The sequence below is a fragment of the Vulpes lagopus genome, chromosome 12 (assembly GCF_018345385.1).
Source record: "Vulpes lagopus strain Blue_001 chromosome 12, ASM1834538v1, whole genome shotgun sequence".
NCBI lineage: Eukaryota > Metazoa > Chordata > Mammalia > Carnivora > Canidae > Vulpes > Vulpes lagopus.
The window spans coordinates 65826995-65839815 of NC_054835.1; the positions used below are offsets into that span (position 1 = coordinate 65826995).

General features: G+C 35.8%; 1 protein-coding gene across 4 annotated transcripts in view; it reads right to left on the reverse strand.

Moving 5' to 3' along the window:
* NFXL1 (nuclear transcription factor, X-box binding like 1) overlaps window positions 1-12821 on the reverse strand; it is a 63033-nt gene that overhangs the window by 6948 nt on the left and 43264 nt on the right. For all 4 annotated transcript variants that reach the window (XM_041723861.1, XM_041723859.1, XM_041723860.1 and 1 more), the window contains one exon: window positions 10179-10345. In XM_041723861.1, coding sequence (XP_041579795.1) covers window positions 10179-10345 — 167 coding nt within the window. The remainder of the gene's footprint in view (window positions 1-10178; window positions 10346-12821) is intronic.

Below are 12821 nucleotides of genomic sequence, written 5' to 3' on the forward strand. Positions count from 1 at the left end.
CTCTGTAGCCTCTTGTTCGTGCTTCAGTCTATGAGGTAATTACATTGGTCATCTTCTCTACAAGAATCTAAGCACTCTAACTTTCAATCAATAATTCTAAAGGGGAAAGTGAATAGGGAAGCCTGTCAGAATCAGTAAAGATCTCTCTGAAATTACACAGAATCATGCTATTGTGTTCTCTCTTTTTCAGTATGTTGGGGGTTGATGAAAAGCTAAAAACCACCGGTCTGGATGTTAAATCTTTCTGCCTCCTCAAAGACCACATGGTCACTTCACAATTTCACTACCATCTTGAAAGTCTCTTGTCTCTTCTAAGTCTTCTGCCTTCAAAATGAATCTCTTTTCTCTAAATACTGTATTTGACCCTGTTCCCAAAAGTCATAACTTGGGATGGCTACCTGGCTCATCACAATTCTCCCATGGCCATGGCTATGCTATCCATTCCAGTTTCCTGTCTGTCGCTGCCTATGCTAAGGGAGCCCCTTGATGTAAGGCGGCCAATCGGATTTTCTCTCCTGGTAATCTGAAAGCTAAAAAAGGAAAAGGTGGTATTTTCAACAGTCATCTCACTACAGAGCCCCCGAGCTCCTGCTGGGAAACCCGGGGGCTGCCCAGATCCTGCCCTTCCCGAAGTTTGCTATACAGCATTTCCTTCAGGATCTATAAACTGGTCCCCAATAGCCTCCAAAGTTTGTGGTAAGTTAACCAAACTGATAACTATAGCTTGCAAGAAAAAATGAAGCTTATCCAGAAGTCCACTGTGCTGGTATCCAATATATGTCCCACAGACAAAAGTAATGCCGTTAACCCTGAAAAAGTATTTAAAATCACTAATAATCAGGAAAATTTCAATTAAAATCACAAGATGCCACAAGACTGGCAAAAATTTAAAACTCTGACAATACCAAGTGCTGACAAGGATATGTCACAACAGAAACTTTAAAATACTGGTGGTAAATTAGAAAATTTATTGGTAATAAACAATGCAACTATTTTGGAAACCAATATGACATCAAGTTGAAATTATACACTCCCTATGACCAATGGGAGTGTATAATTGGCACTCCCTTAGCACTACAATATGCCTAGATAGATCTGTACACACATATATTAGAATGCACAAACAAGAATGTTCATAGCAGAGGCAGCCCGGGTGCTCAGTGGTTTAGCGCTGCCTTCAGCCCAGGGCGTGATCCTGGAGACCCGGGATCGAGTCCCACGTCGGGCTCCCGCATGGAGCCTACTTCTCCCTCTGCCTGTGTGTCTCTGACCCCCACTTCTCTCTCTCTGTCTGTCTCTCATGAATAAATAAAATCTTTAAAAAAAAAAAGAATATTCATAGCAGTATTTTGGTATTGGAAACAAACACAAATTGGAAACTCAAATATCTACCCATAGTAAAGCAAACACAATGAGCCATGGTATACTCATACAATGGGAAAAAGACTACAGCCACGTGCAATAAACATGGCAAACATAACACAGAGCAATAGAGTTCATAGTTTTGAACTTCTAATATAAAATTAAGCAAACAATATTGTTTCCAGATATACATATAGGTAGTAAAACCATAAATAAAAGAAATGAAAGGATTACTATAAAAGGCAGATGGAAGTAACATACAGGATAGAAGGGAGAATCCATAACCAGACAGGGACTTTGCAGACTTCTGAGATGCAGCAATACTCTATTTTTTTGACCTGGATGGAGTTATATGGTGTTGGCTTTTTAACTATTTGTTAAAACTGTCCATATATGGTATGTACTTTTGAGTAGGTAGTAATATCAATGTTTGAAAAACCAGATGTGCGAGTATCTGTGATCTCAAAAGCCAGCTTATATTCTGAAAGAGCTGAAAAGCAGCTCCAAAGGAAGCTGATTAAAAAGCATTATAGGGCAGCCTGGGTGGCTCAGTGTTTTAGCGCTGCTTTTGGCCCGGGGCCTGATCCTGGAGACCCAGGATTGAGTTGCATGTCAGGCTCCCTGCATGGAGCCTGCTTCTCCCTCTGCCTGTGTCTCTGCCTCTCTCTCTCTCTCTGTCTCTCTCTCTGTCTCCATGTCTCTCATGCATAAATAAATCCTTAAAAAAAGAAAAAAAAGAAATGTGCATTCTTAAGCCCCTACTTCAGGCCCTCAAAGTCAGAAACTCTGGGGCAGAGCCTGTTAATCTGTTTTAAGAAGCCCTTGAACTGATTGAGAAGTACTGTTGTAGCCAATGTCCGGAGGCCATAAACCAGAATAAGTTCTATGAGACACATGGATACTCACCTGTCCACTCTTAGACTGTTTCAAACTATAACAGCTACTTGGATCATTCGCAAACTAGGGCTATATATTTCAAGAGAGCCCAAGGAGATTCTAGCAATATTAGGGGCTCGAGAATGGCCTAGAATCCAAAAATCACGAGCATGCAAAACAAATTTTTAAATAAACAGTGATCGCTCATCTAGTCCCACCAAATGTTGTACCATTATCACAACTCAATCACAGCCACCAAGGAAATGCTAAACTACAAATTAGCAATCCCTAATTTTACTTTTGTTGTTTCTAACCACAATCTCATATCAAGTTACTGGATCAGATTAAAAAATAAAGCTATTCTCAAAAAAAAAAAAAAAACAAAACAAAAAAACCTAATTGCTCAATATATTACTTGAAAACACTGAGAAAATGCTTAAGTTTTTACTTAAATTCTAATTAGTTACATAAATTGTAGTATCAGTTTCAGGTGTATAATCAGTTTCAGGTGATTCAACACTTTCATACCATACTCTGTGCTCATCTCAAGTACCCTCCTTAATCCTCATCACCTATATCACCCATCCCCCCCACAAACAGCCCCCCTGGTGACCATCAGTTTGCTCTCTGTAATTAAGAATCTCTTCTTGGTTTACCTCTCCCTTTTTTTCCCCTAGGCTTGTTTGTTTTGTTTCTTAAAGAACAACAACAATAAAAACTACTTCAAATTGAAGAATTTAGTAAGCTTATTTTTGGAAAGCTTCTTAAGCTGCTTTTGTAAGCTATCTACTAAACTGACTCCCTTTAGATTTGATCACTTTAGATCAATCTGTGTGCTTTTATATTTGGCTTGATGGGTAATTCAGGAAAAGTCACAAACACTAAAGAATAAAACTTTCTCATAGATAGTTGAATATAACCACAATAGACACTGTGTAAGTCAATAATAGTGACACTCTTAGAATCCCTATCACATATAGGTTACTTTTCTCTTCCCATCAGCTTTCTTCTCCTTTTGATTCTTTCTTTTCCTGCTTTTCTTATTTCCTTTTATTAGACATAATTGCCAAAATATACAAGTTTAGTCTAATTAATATCAAAACTATTATCTTAAGTATACATATAAGTTAGCATAAATGTACTCAAGGTAACACATGCAATTTTCTCAGCAAAAGTTTAATAATATCGCAAATTCTTTATACTGGCTCTACTAAAAGCTGTATACTTTCATTCTGACAAGGCGCTCACCTCTGAATTTAAGACTTAGTATCGTTTTGTTCCTATCACTTTATAATTAGGTAAACTAATTTTCAACACCTGTATCTTTTATATCTGATTTCTACAGAAGAAATTACATGAAGCAGAAAAGGACTAAAAAAAAAAAAAAAAGATAACATGAAACAATTCACTGAATTGAAAGTAAATGAAATTATCATAATGAACTGAGCCTTGAAGAAGTCTCTATAAAAACATACACCTCATGTTTGGAGGTGCTTTTAAAAACAGATTTATTAAGGTATAATGCAGAACACAATAATGTACATGTTTAAAATGTGGTAAGAAAATGTGGTAAGGGGCAGCCCCGGTGGCTCAGCAGTTTAGCGCCGCCTGCAGCCCGGGGTGTGATCCCGGAGACCCTGGATTGAGTCCCACGTCAGGCTCCCTGTATGGAGCCTGCTCCTCCCTCTGCCTGTGTCTCTGCCTCTCTCTCCTCTCTGTGTATTCTCATGAATAAATAAATAAAACCTAAAAAAAAAAACAAAACAAAACAAAGAAAATGTGGTAAGGCTTGACATAGGTTTACTCCCATGAAACCATCACCACAATCAAGATCATGGACATTACCCATTACTCTCAAAAGTTTCCTGTGTCCCTTAGGAATCTCTTTATACTGCCCATCACCTGACAGGCAACCACTGATATGTATAGATATACATACTTCTTGTATAGATTAGCTTCCATTTTCAAGAATTTTACGTAACCAAATCATAGGACACGAGTCTTTTTTGTTCAGCTTCTTTCATTTACCTTGAGATTTCACATTTTGAGGTTCATTCATGACATTGTAAATAACAATAGTTTATTTTTACTGTTTTATTTATTCTAATGTATAGAAATCTACCATTTGCTTATTCACCTGTTGCTGGACATTTGGATTGTTTCCAGTTTTAGGTTATTACATATAAAATATTATGAACATTCATGTACATAATCTTTGTAGGGACATACATTTCATTTCTCTTGGTTAAGTACCTAGGAATAGAATGGTTGTATCATATGGCAGGCAGATGTTTAACTTTTTAAGAAACTACCAAACCTTTCCCCAAAGTGTTTGTATCATTTTACATTCTTATTAGCAGTGTATGAGTTCCAATACTTCCATATCCTCTCCAACACTTAATACTGTCAGTCTTTTGTCTTTTTGTCTTTTTAATTTTAGCCATGCTAACAGGTACGCAGTTGTAGGTCATTGTGATTTTTTAAAGTTTTTAAATTCCAATTAGTTAACATACAGTGTAATACTAGTTTCAAGTGTACAATATAGTAATTCGACACTTCCATACAACACATGGAAGTGCTCATCACAAGTGCCGTCCTTAATCCCCATCACCTATTTCACCCATCCCCCCACCCACATCCCTTTAGTAACCATCAGTTTGTTCTCTATAGTTAAGAGTCTGTTTCTTGGTTTACTATTTGCTCTTTTTTCCCCCTTTGGTTGTTTTGTATCTTAAATTCCACATATAAATGAAATCCGTGGTATTTGTCATTCTTGGACTTATTTCACTTTGCATAACACTCTACCCTCCATCCATGTCATTGCAAATGATAAGAATCCTTTCTTTTTTTGTGGTTAGTAATATTCCATTCTCTATATATACACACACACCCCACATCTTCTTCATCCATTCATCAGCTGATGGACATTTGGGCTGATTCCATAATCTGGCTATTGTAGATAATGCTGCTGTAAACATCAGGGTGCATGTATGCCTTCAAATTAGTATTGCTGTATTCCTTGGATAAATACCTAGTAGTGGAATTGCTGGATCTTAGGGTAGTTCTATCTTTAGTGTTTTGAGTAACCTCCACACTGTTTACCACAGTGGCTGCACCAGCCTGCATTCCCACCAACAGTGCAGAAGGGTTCCCCTTTTTCTTTTTTTTTTTAATAATACATTTATTTTTTATTGGTGTTCAATTTGCCAACATACAGAATAACACCCAGTGCTCATCCCGTCAAGTGCCCCCCTCAGTGCCCATCACCTATTCACCCCCACCCCCCGCCCTCCTCCCCCTTCCACCACCCTCAGTTTGCTTCCCAGAGTTAGGAGTCTTCATGTTCTGTCTCCCTTTCGGACATTTCCCACCCATTTCTTCTCCCTTCCCTTCTATTCCCTTTCACTATTATTTATATTCCCCAAATGAATGAGACCATATAATGTTTGTCCTTCTCCGATTGACTTATTTCATATCCTTACAACACCTGTTGTTTCTTATGTTGTTGAGTTTAGCCATTCTGACAGGTGTGAGGAGATAGCTCACTAGAGTGATGGTAATATAGTTTGGAATGCCTCTCCCGGATAATGAGTGATACTGAGCATCTTTTCACATTCTTTTCTGTAGCTCTTCTTTGAAAAAATATTTATTCATGTCTTTGCTTCATTTTTTAATTCAATTATTCAGTTTTTGGATGTTGAGTTTTACAAGTTCTCCATATATTTTGGATCCTAACATTTTATCAGATGTCATTTGCAAATCTTTTCTCCCATTCCATAGGCTGTGTTTTAGTTTTGTTGATTATTCCTTTGCTGCAGAGAACTTTTTATTTTGATGAAGTCCCAATAGTTTATGTTTGCTTTGGTTTCCCTTGCCTCAGGAGACTATCTAGTAATTAGCTGCTACTGCCAATGTCAAAGTTGTTACTGTAATCTCCTAAGATTTTAATGGTTTCCTGTCTCACATTTAGGTCTTTCATTCATTTTGAATTTTTTTGTGTGAATGGAATGAGGAAGAGGTCCAGGTTCATTCTTTTGCATGTTGCTGTACAGTTTTCCCAACACCATTTGTTAGAGAGACTGTCTTTTTCCCATTGGATGTTCTTTCCTGCTTTGTCGACTATTACTTGACCATTCAGTTAGTTCATTTCTGGGTTTTCTACGCTGTTCCATTGATCTATGTGTTTATTTTTGTGCCAGTACCTTACAGTCTTGATCACTACAGTTTTGTAATATAACTTGAAGTCTGGAATTGGGGTTCCTCCAGCTTTGCTGTTGTTTTTCAAGGTTGCTTTGGCTATTGGAGGTCTTTTGTGGTTCCATACGAATTTTAGGATGGTTTGTTCTGTGAAAAATGCTGGTGGTATTTTGATAGGGATTGCATTAAATGTGTAGACTGCTTTGGGTTATACAGGCATTTTAACAATATTTTTTCTTCCAATCCATCAGCATGGGATGTCTTTCCATTTCTTTCTGTCCTCTTCAATTTCTTTCATCAGTGTTTTATAGTTTTCAGAGTACAGGTCTTTCACCTCTTTGGTTAGGTTTATTCCTAGGTATCTAGTAATTGTAAAGGGGATTGATTCCTCACTTTCTCTTTTTGCTACCCCATCAGGGGTATACAGAAATGCGAACAGGTTTCTGTACATTGATTTTGTATCCTGCCACCTTACTGAATTCTTTTAACAGTTCTATCAGTTTTGGGGCAGAGTCTTTCAGGTTTTCTCTATAGAGTATCATGCCATCTGCAAATACAGATGAAAGTTTGACTTCTTCCTTGCCAGCCTAGATGCTTTTTCTTTCTTTTATTTCTTTTTGTTGTCTGACTGAAGTGACTAGAAGTTCTAGTACTATTTTGAATTAAAGTGAGGAGAATGGACATTCCTGTCTTGTTCCTGACCGTAAAGGAAAAGCTCTCAGTTTTTTCCCCACTGAGGATGATATTAACTGTGGGTTTTTCAGATATGGCCTTTAGCATATTGAGGTATGTTCCCTCTAAGTCTTACTTTATTGGGGGTTCTTATTATGAATGGATATTGTACTTTGTCAAATGCTTCTTTTGCATCTATTGAAAGGATCATACGGTTCTTATCCTTTCTTTTATTAATGTGGTGTATCACATTTGTGAATACTGAAATGACGACTGCTGCCCAGGAATTAATCCCACTTGGTCACAGTGAGTGATTTTTTCTTTTAATGTTGGTTTGCTAGTACTTTATTGAGAATTTCTGCATCTCTGCTCATCAGGAATATTGGCCCATAGTTCTCTTTTTTAATGGTATCTTTATCTGGTTTTGATATCAAGGTAATGCTAGCCTCAGAATGAATTTAAAAGTTTTCCTTCCTTTTCTATTTTTTGGAACAGTTTGGGAGAAGAACAGTTATTAACTCTTCTCTCTAAATGTTTGGTAGAACTCTCCTCTGAAGCCATCTGGTCCTAGACTTTTTGTTTGTTGGGAGTTTTGTTTTTTTTTTTTTGATTACTGATTCAATTTCTTTGCTAGTTACCAATATGTTCAAGTTTTCTATTTCTTCCTGTTTCTGTTTTGGTAATTTATGTTTCTAAGAATGTATCCGTTTCTTCTAGTTTGCTCAATTTGTTGGCATACAGTCTTCATAATACTCTGTTTGTATTTCTGTGATGTAGGTTATTATTCTTCCTCATTTGTGATTTTATTTGGGTCCTTTTCTTTTTGACAAGTCTGGCTGAAGGTTTATCAGTTTTACTAATTTCTTTTCAAAGAACTAACTCCTTGTTTCATTGATCTGTTCTATTTTTTAAAAATTTTCTGTATCATTTATTTCTAATCTAACCTATGTTTTCCTTTCTTCTGCTGGTTTTAGGCTTCATTTGCTGTTCTTTTTCTAGTTCTTTAGGTACAAAGTTAGTTTTTTTTGAGATTTTTCTTGCTTCTTGAGGTAGGCCTGTACTGCTATATACTCCCCTCTTAGGATCACTTTCACTGTATCCCAAAGGTTTTGGACCACTGTGCTTTCGTTTTCATTTGTTTCCATGTATTTTTTTTGTTTTTAATTTCTTCTTTAGCTTCCTGGTTGACCCATTCATTGTTTAGTAGCATGTTCTTTAATCTCCATGTATTTGTGGTTTTTCCACATTTTTTCCTGTGGTTGACTTCTAGTTTCAGTGTTGTGATCAGAATATAACTTTAATCTTTTTACATTTGTTGAGGCCTCTTTTGTAACCTAATATGTGATCTATTCTGAAGAATGTTCCATGTATACTTCAAAAGAAAGGGTATTCTGCTAAAAAAACGTACACTTCAAATATGTATCCAAGGAAAGGAAAAAGGAACTCCAGACAGCTATAGTAATGGAAACCACCTCAATCCAAATATATCTACACATTTTCCCCCAAAATCATTCAGCTGATTAATAATAAAATCACTCAAATCCCATAACCTCCACATAATTAGAAGATGCAAATTTCTACAAAGTTCAAAATTACCTGTAAGTTGAAAAATAAATACCAATTCATAACAGAACGATTTTTCAAGCTCCCTCAGCAAATCATTTCAGAAAACTAGTAGTGTTCTGGAAAAATTGAGCAGAAAAGAGAACACACAACTGAGCTAACATCACACAAGAGAAAGAGAAGGTCCACCCTAAATGTGAAAAAGTCTTGGTAGGTCAGAGCACTAACTATGGGAAGAAACTTTAAAAAGTGCACAAGAATTAAGGAGCCAATCTTGGAAGGATAACAAGAAGGTAAAAAGGTAAAGTCACCCTCTGGAGACTACATGACAAAGGGAAAGATAAGCAAGAAAGAGAAATTTAGGTCCTGCAAGACCAAAGAAAACCTCTTCCCTCAGTATCACTCATTAATACAGCAAAATTACTCTCTTCATTCTCTCTACAAAACTTCTAAAGCTAAAGTAATATTTTATTCTTAAAATTTCAACAAAATAATATTTAATAAGAATAAAATCTGACTTTTCCAATTTAACAAGACATGAGCCTACAGTCACAAAAACACATTTAAGTTAATATTAACTGGCATTTTTCAAAAAGTACTTATGTTAAAAAAATCAGAAACAAAGTCATATTCCCAAATTTAACCTGAGTAAAATATACTTAACAAAGAGCCCACTTTACAAACTTGGGTGAAAAGAGCTAAACAAGTTAGTAAATTATGTTAGATTATGATTAAGTAGAAAAAAAAAAATGGCAATCCTCCCCCCGCCCCACATAATCCACAAGCAAAAACATGTATTTTATTAAGTGCAGATTTTTTTTTAGGTAAAGGAAATACAGAAGTCATAACTGAATGGGAAGTCATCAGAGAGGGAGAAAAACCATGAGAGACTCTTAACTATAGGAAACAAACAGGGTCGCTGGAGGAAAGATGGGTGGGGGGATGGGGTAACTAAGTGATGGGCATGAAGGAGGGTGCATGATATGATGAGCACTGGGTGTTATACACAACTGATAAATTATTGAACACTACATCTAAAACTAATGATGTACTATATGTTGGCTAATTGAATTTAAACTTAAAAAAGTCATAGCCATAACAGATACATTTGTAATAAAAGGAAAAAAATTATGCCTTGGTAGCTATGTGTACATCAATTTTTTATCCAAAAAAATTCTAGTTTGACACTGTTATTTGAGCACTCTACTACAGGAATGCTTCTATATTTTTTAAAGCAGTGATCCAATTTTTTTCCTTAAAAAATCTTAACCAGAATCCCCAAATGGAAAGAAAGCATAACTGTCTTTGAAATCAGGGATAAGTATCTAGACGGTGAAGTATTCTACATTTCTTTCTTCAGGTCTCTAGTGAAAAATCTAGGCTTCTAACACCTATGAGCGACACTGAATAATGTTCCTTAAAGTACATTTTATAGGGTTCTGAATTACAAAAAGATACTGGTTAAAAATAATTATAGTAAAACAAGAATATTTCTCTAGTCCACTTACCTACATTCCACATATAGGCTTGTGATCTTGCAGTGACATTTTATTCTAAGCATCTGAACACAAGGAGGACATTCTCCAGGGTGACATGGCAAAACACATGGATGGGGACAACCCAGAGGACGTGATTTAGAGCACCCTTCTTCACACTGAAGGCATTCTGGGCCAGCCTGATAGGTAGTAAGGAAATAAATCACCTAAGTAGTCTAACATTTCTACATATTAAAATTATAAAATTTATATATCCCATTAAAAGGAAGTACTTTTGTAGCTCTTAGGAATACAGTTAATAAAATGGTGTATGCTTTCACCTTAAAAATATTCAAAATGAAAAAAATACATATTCACAATGAAGAACAGCAAGATTATCAATACGACCACTAGTCACAAAGATTTCTGTCTACAAACCTCGTTAAATCAAACTGCCTCATCTTGAAATTGTACTTGATTATATGAAGTATTCCTACTAAAAATGTATATTACTTCCTGGAGAATAGTCAGTAGCAGGAAAAAAGAAAACATTATTAATTCATTTCCATCCAACAAACATGATCACCATCAAACTAAAGAAATCAACACTCTGTTAATACATAAACATGCCCAAAGCATTCAAAGTTCTGGAGATACTGCTCTCATCTTGTCAAAGAGAAACATTCATGGGGGTGGGGGTGGGAGGAGAATGACCAGTTTATGTTTTAATGAACTTGGATGAACTAAAATCACATTACATTTACAAGTAAATGTACTTCAACGTAATTCAACAAGGCACCTCTCTGCTCTAGTAATTTAACCATTTAAATACCATCTACCTACTAAAGAAGGTTAAAAACTGTTATTGCAGGATATTATTTATTTTCACATGTCATATATGAGATAAAGAGAGCTACAGACATCAATACCAAGTCTTAAAGTTTGAAATTTTTGTTATCATTCCTAAGTATAGCCATGATTACAAGAATGATTATGTCAATTAAAATCTAAGCTATTTTTAACAATGTAGATTAAAAAGAAAAAGTTTCAGTTATGAAACATTCTTCTATAAATAATTTCTATTTTTTATTTTTAAAAGTATATTAATTTATTCTAACTTATTCAGCATCTTATGTCAGAAATTATTCACACACTGGGAATATGCAAAATGGGAAAGATCCCTTACCTAAGAAATATAAATTTAAGTGGGGAGGTAAAGAACATAATAGTTGTCTTCATAATTACTCTGAAAAAAGATACAGAAGGTTAAGAAGGAGTAACAGAAGCAGTAAGAAGAAAGCCTACTGATAAAGTTCATGTTTGAACAGAATAAATAAGGGAAAGAGCCATAAGAATGCAGAGTTCCAGAGAAAAGATCACTAAGTGCAAAGGCTCTGACACAGAACAAATTTGGAACATTCAAGAAATAGCAAGAAGGAGAAGTGAGCAAGTGAGTGATGAGTGAAGAGGTAGGAAATGTAGTCAGATCATTATGAAGTCTTATAGGTCATCATAAGACCATTTGGATTTTATCCTGAGAGTAACTGAAAGCTACTGATGGGTTTTGAGCAGGGAGATGACACACTTGACCACAATTTTTTTTTTTACTTACATTTTTAAAAGATTAACCTAGGTGATGCAGTACAACAAAGGTGGGAGTAGAGAGGCTGACTGAGAGAATAGTACAGACACCTCTAGGGAAGAGATGCTAGTGGCTTGGATGAGGACATTAGTGGTAGAGGTTATACTAAATGGTCAGATTCAGGGATGTACTTGGAAGATAAATCTGACAAGACATGTTGTGAGACAAGGACAAGGACAATGAAGAAAGAAATCAAGCAACGTTCCTGCCTTTGATCTGCAGAACTGGGTAAAACTGGTAATACAATTTTCTGAAATGGGAAAGACCAGGAGAAAAATAGGCAATGAATCTCAAAACATGCAAACATAACAAAAGATGACACACACAGTCTATTTTGCTTGTTCTTTTTCCTGGCTATGTGGTACACCTACAATAATTTTTCATTTAAATAACATGAATAGAACATAGTGGGCTGGGAGTTAAGACATCAGGGATACTACTTTCTGATTACTACTGTCCTGTTACCTGACCACAAACAAGTCACCTGACAATCTTCACTTTCCCTATCTGCAAAAAAATTATATGAGAGGAGGTTCCTTCCTTCTAATTATGAAAAAAAAATCACTAATTTGTACTGCTAAGCTATATTTCTGGATCACTTATAATATCAAGTTCTATCTTCTAGAAAAAACTATCTTAATTCAGGAATATAGCAAGCCTAGCTGTCAAATATCTTATACAGTTCTCCTTTAAAAAAGAAAAAACAGAAATTCTAACCTAGGGAATAATATTGGGATAATGCACAATAATTCTCTGATTAGTCAAGTCAGCTTTTTTTTAAAAAGAAGATTTTATTTGAGAGAGTGAAGTGAGCACATGCACAAGCAAGGGGGACAGAGGAAGAAGCAGACTCCCCGCTGAGTAGGGAGCCCAACGCAGGACTCAATCCCAGGGCCCCAAGACCATGACCTGAGCTAAAGGCAGAAACTTAACTGATTGAGCCACCTAGGTGTCCCCATATCAACTTTAAAATGAGTTTCTGATTTATCTGACACCTGGAAATTCAGGGAGGGCAGCAATTCTTATTATAATCA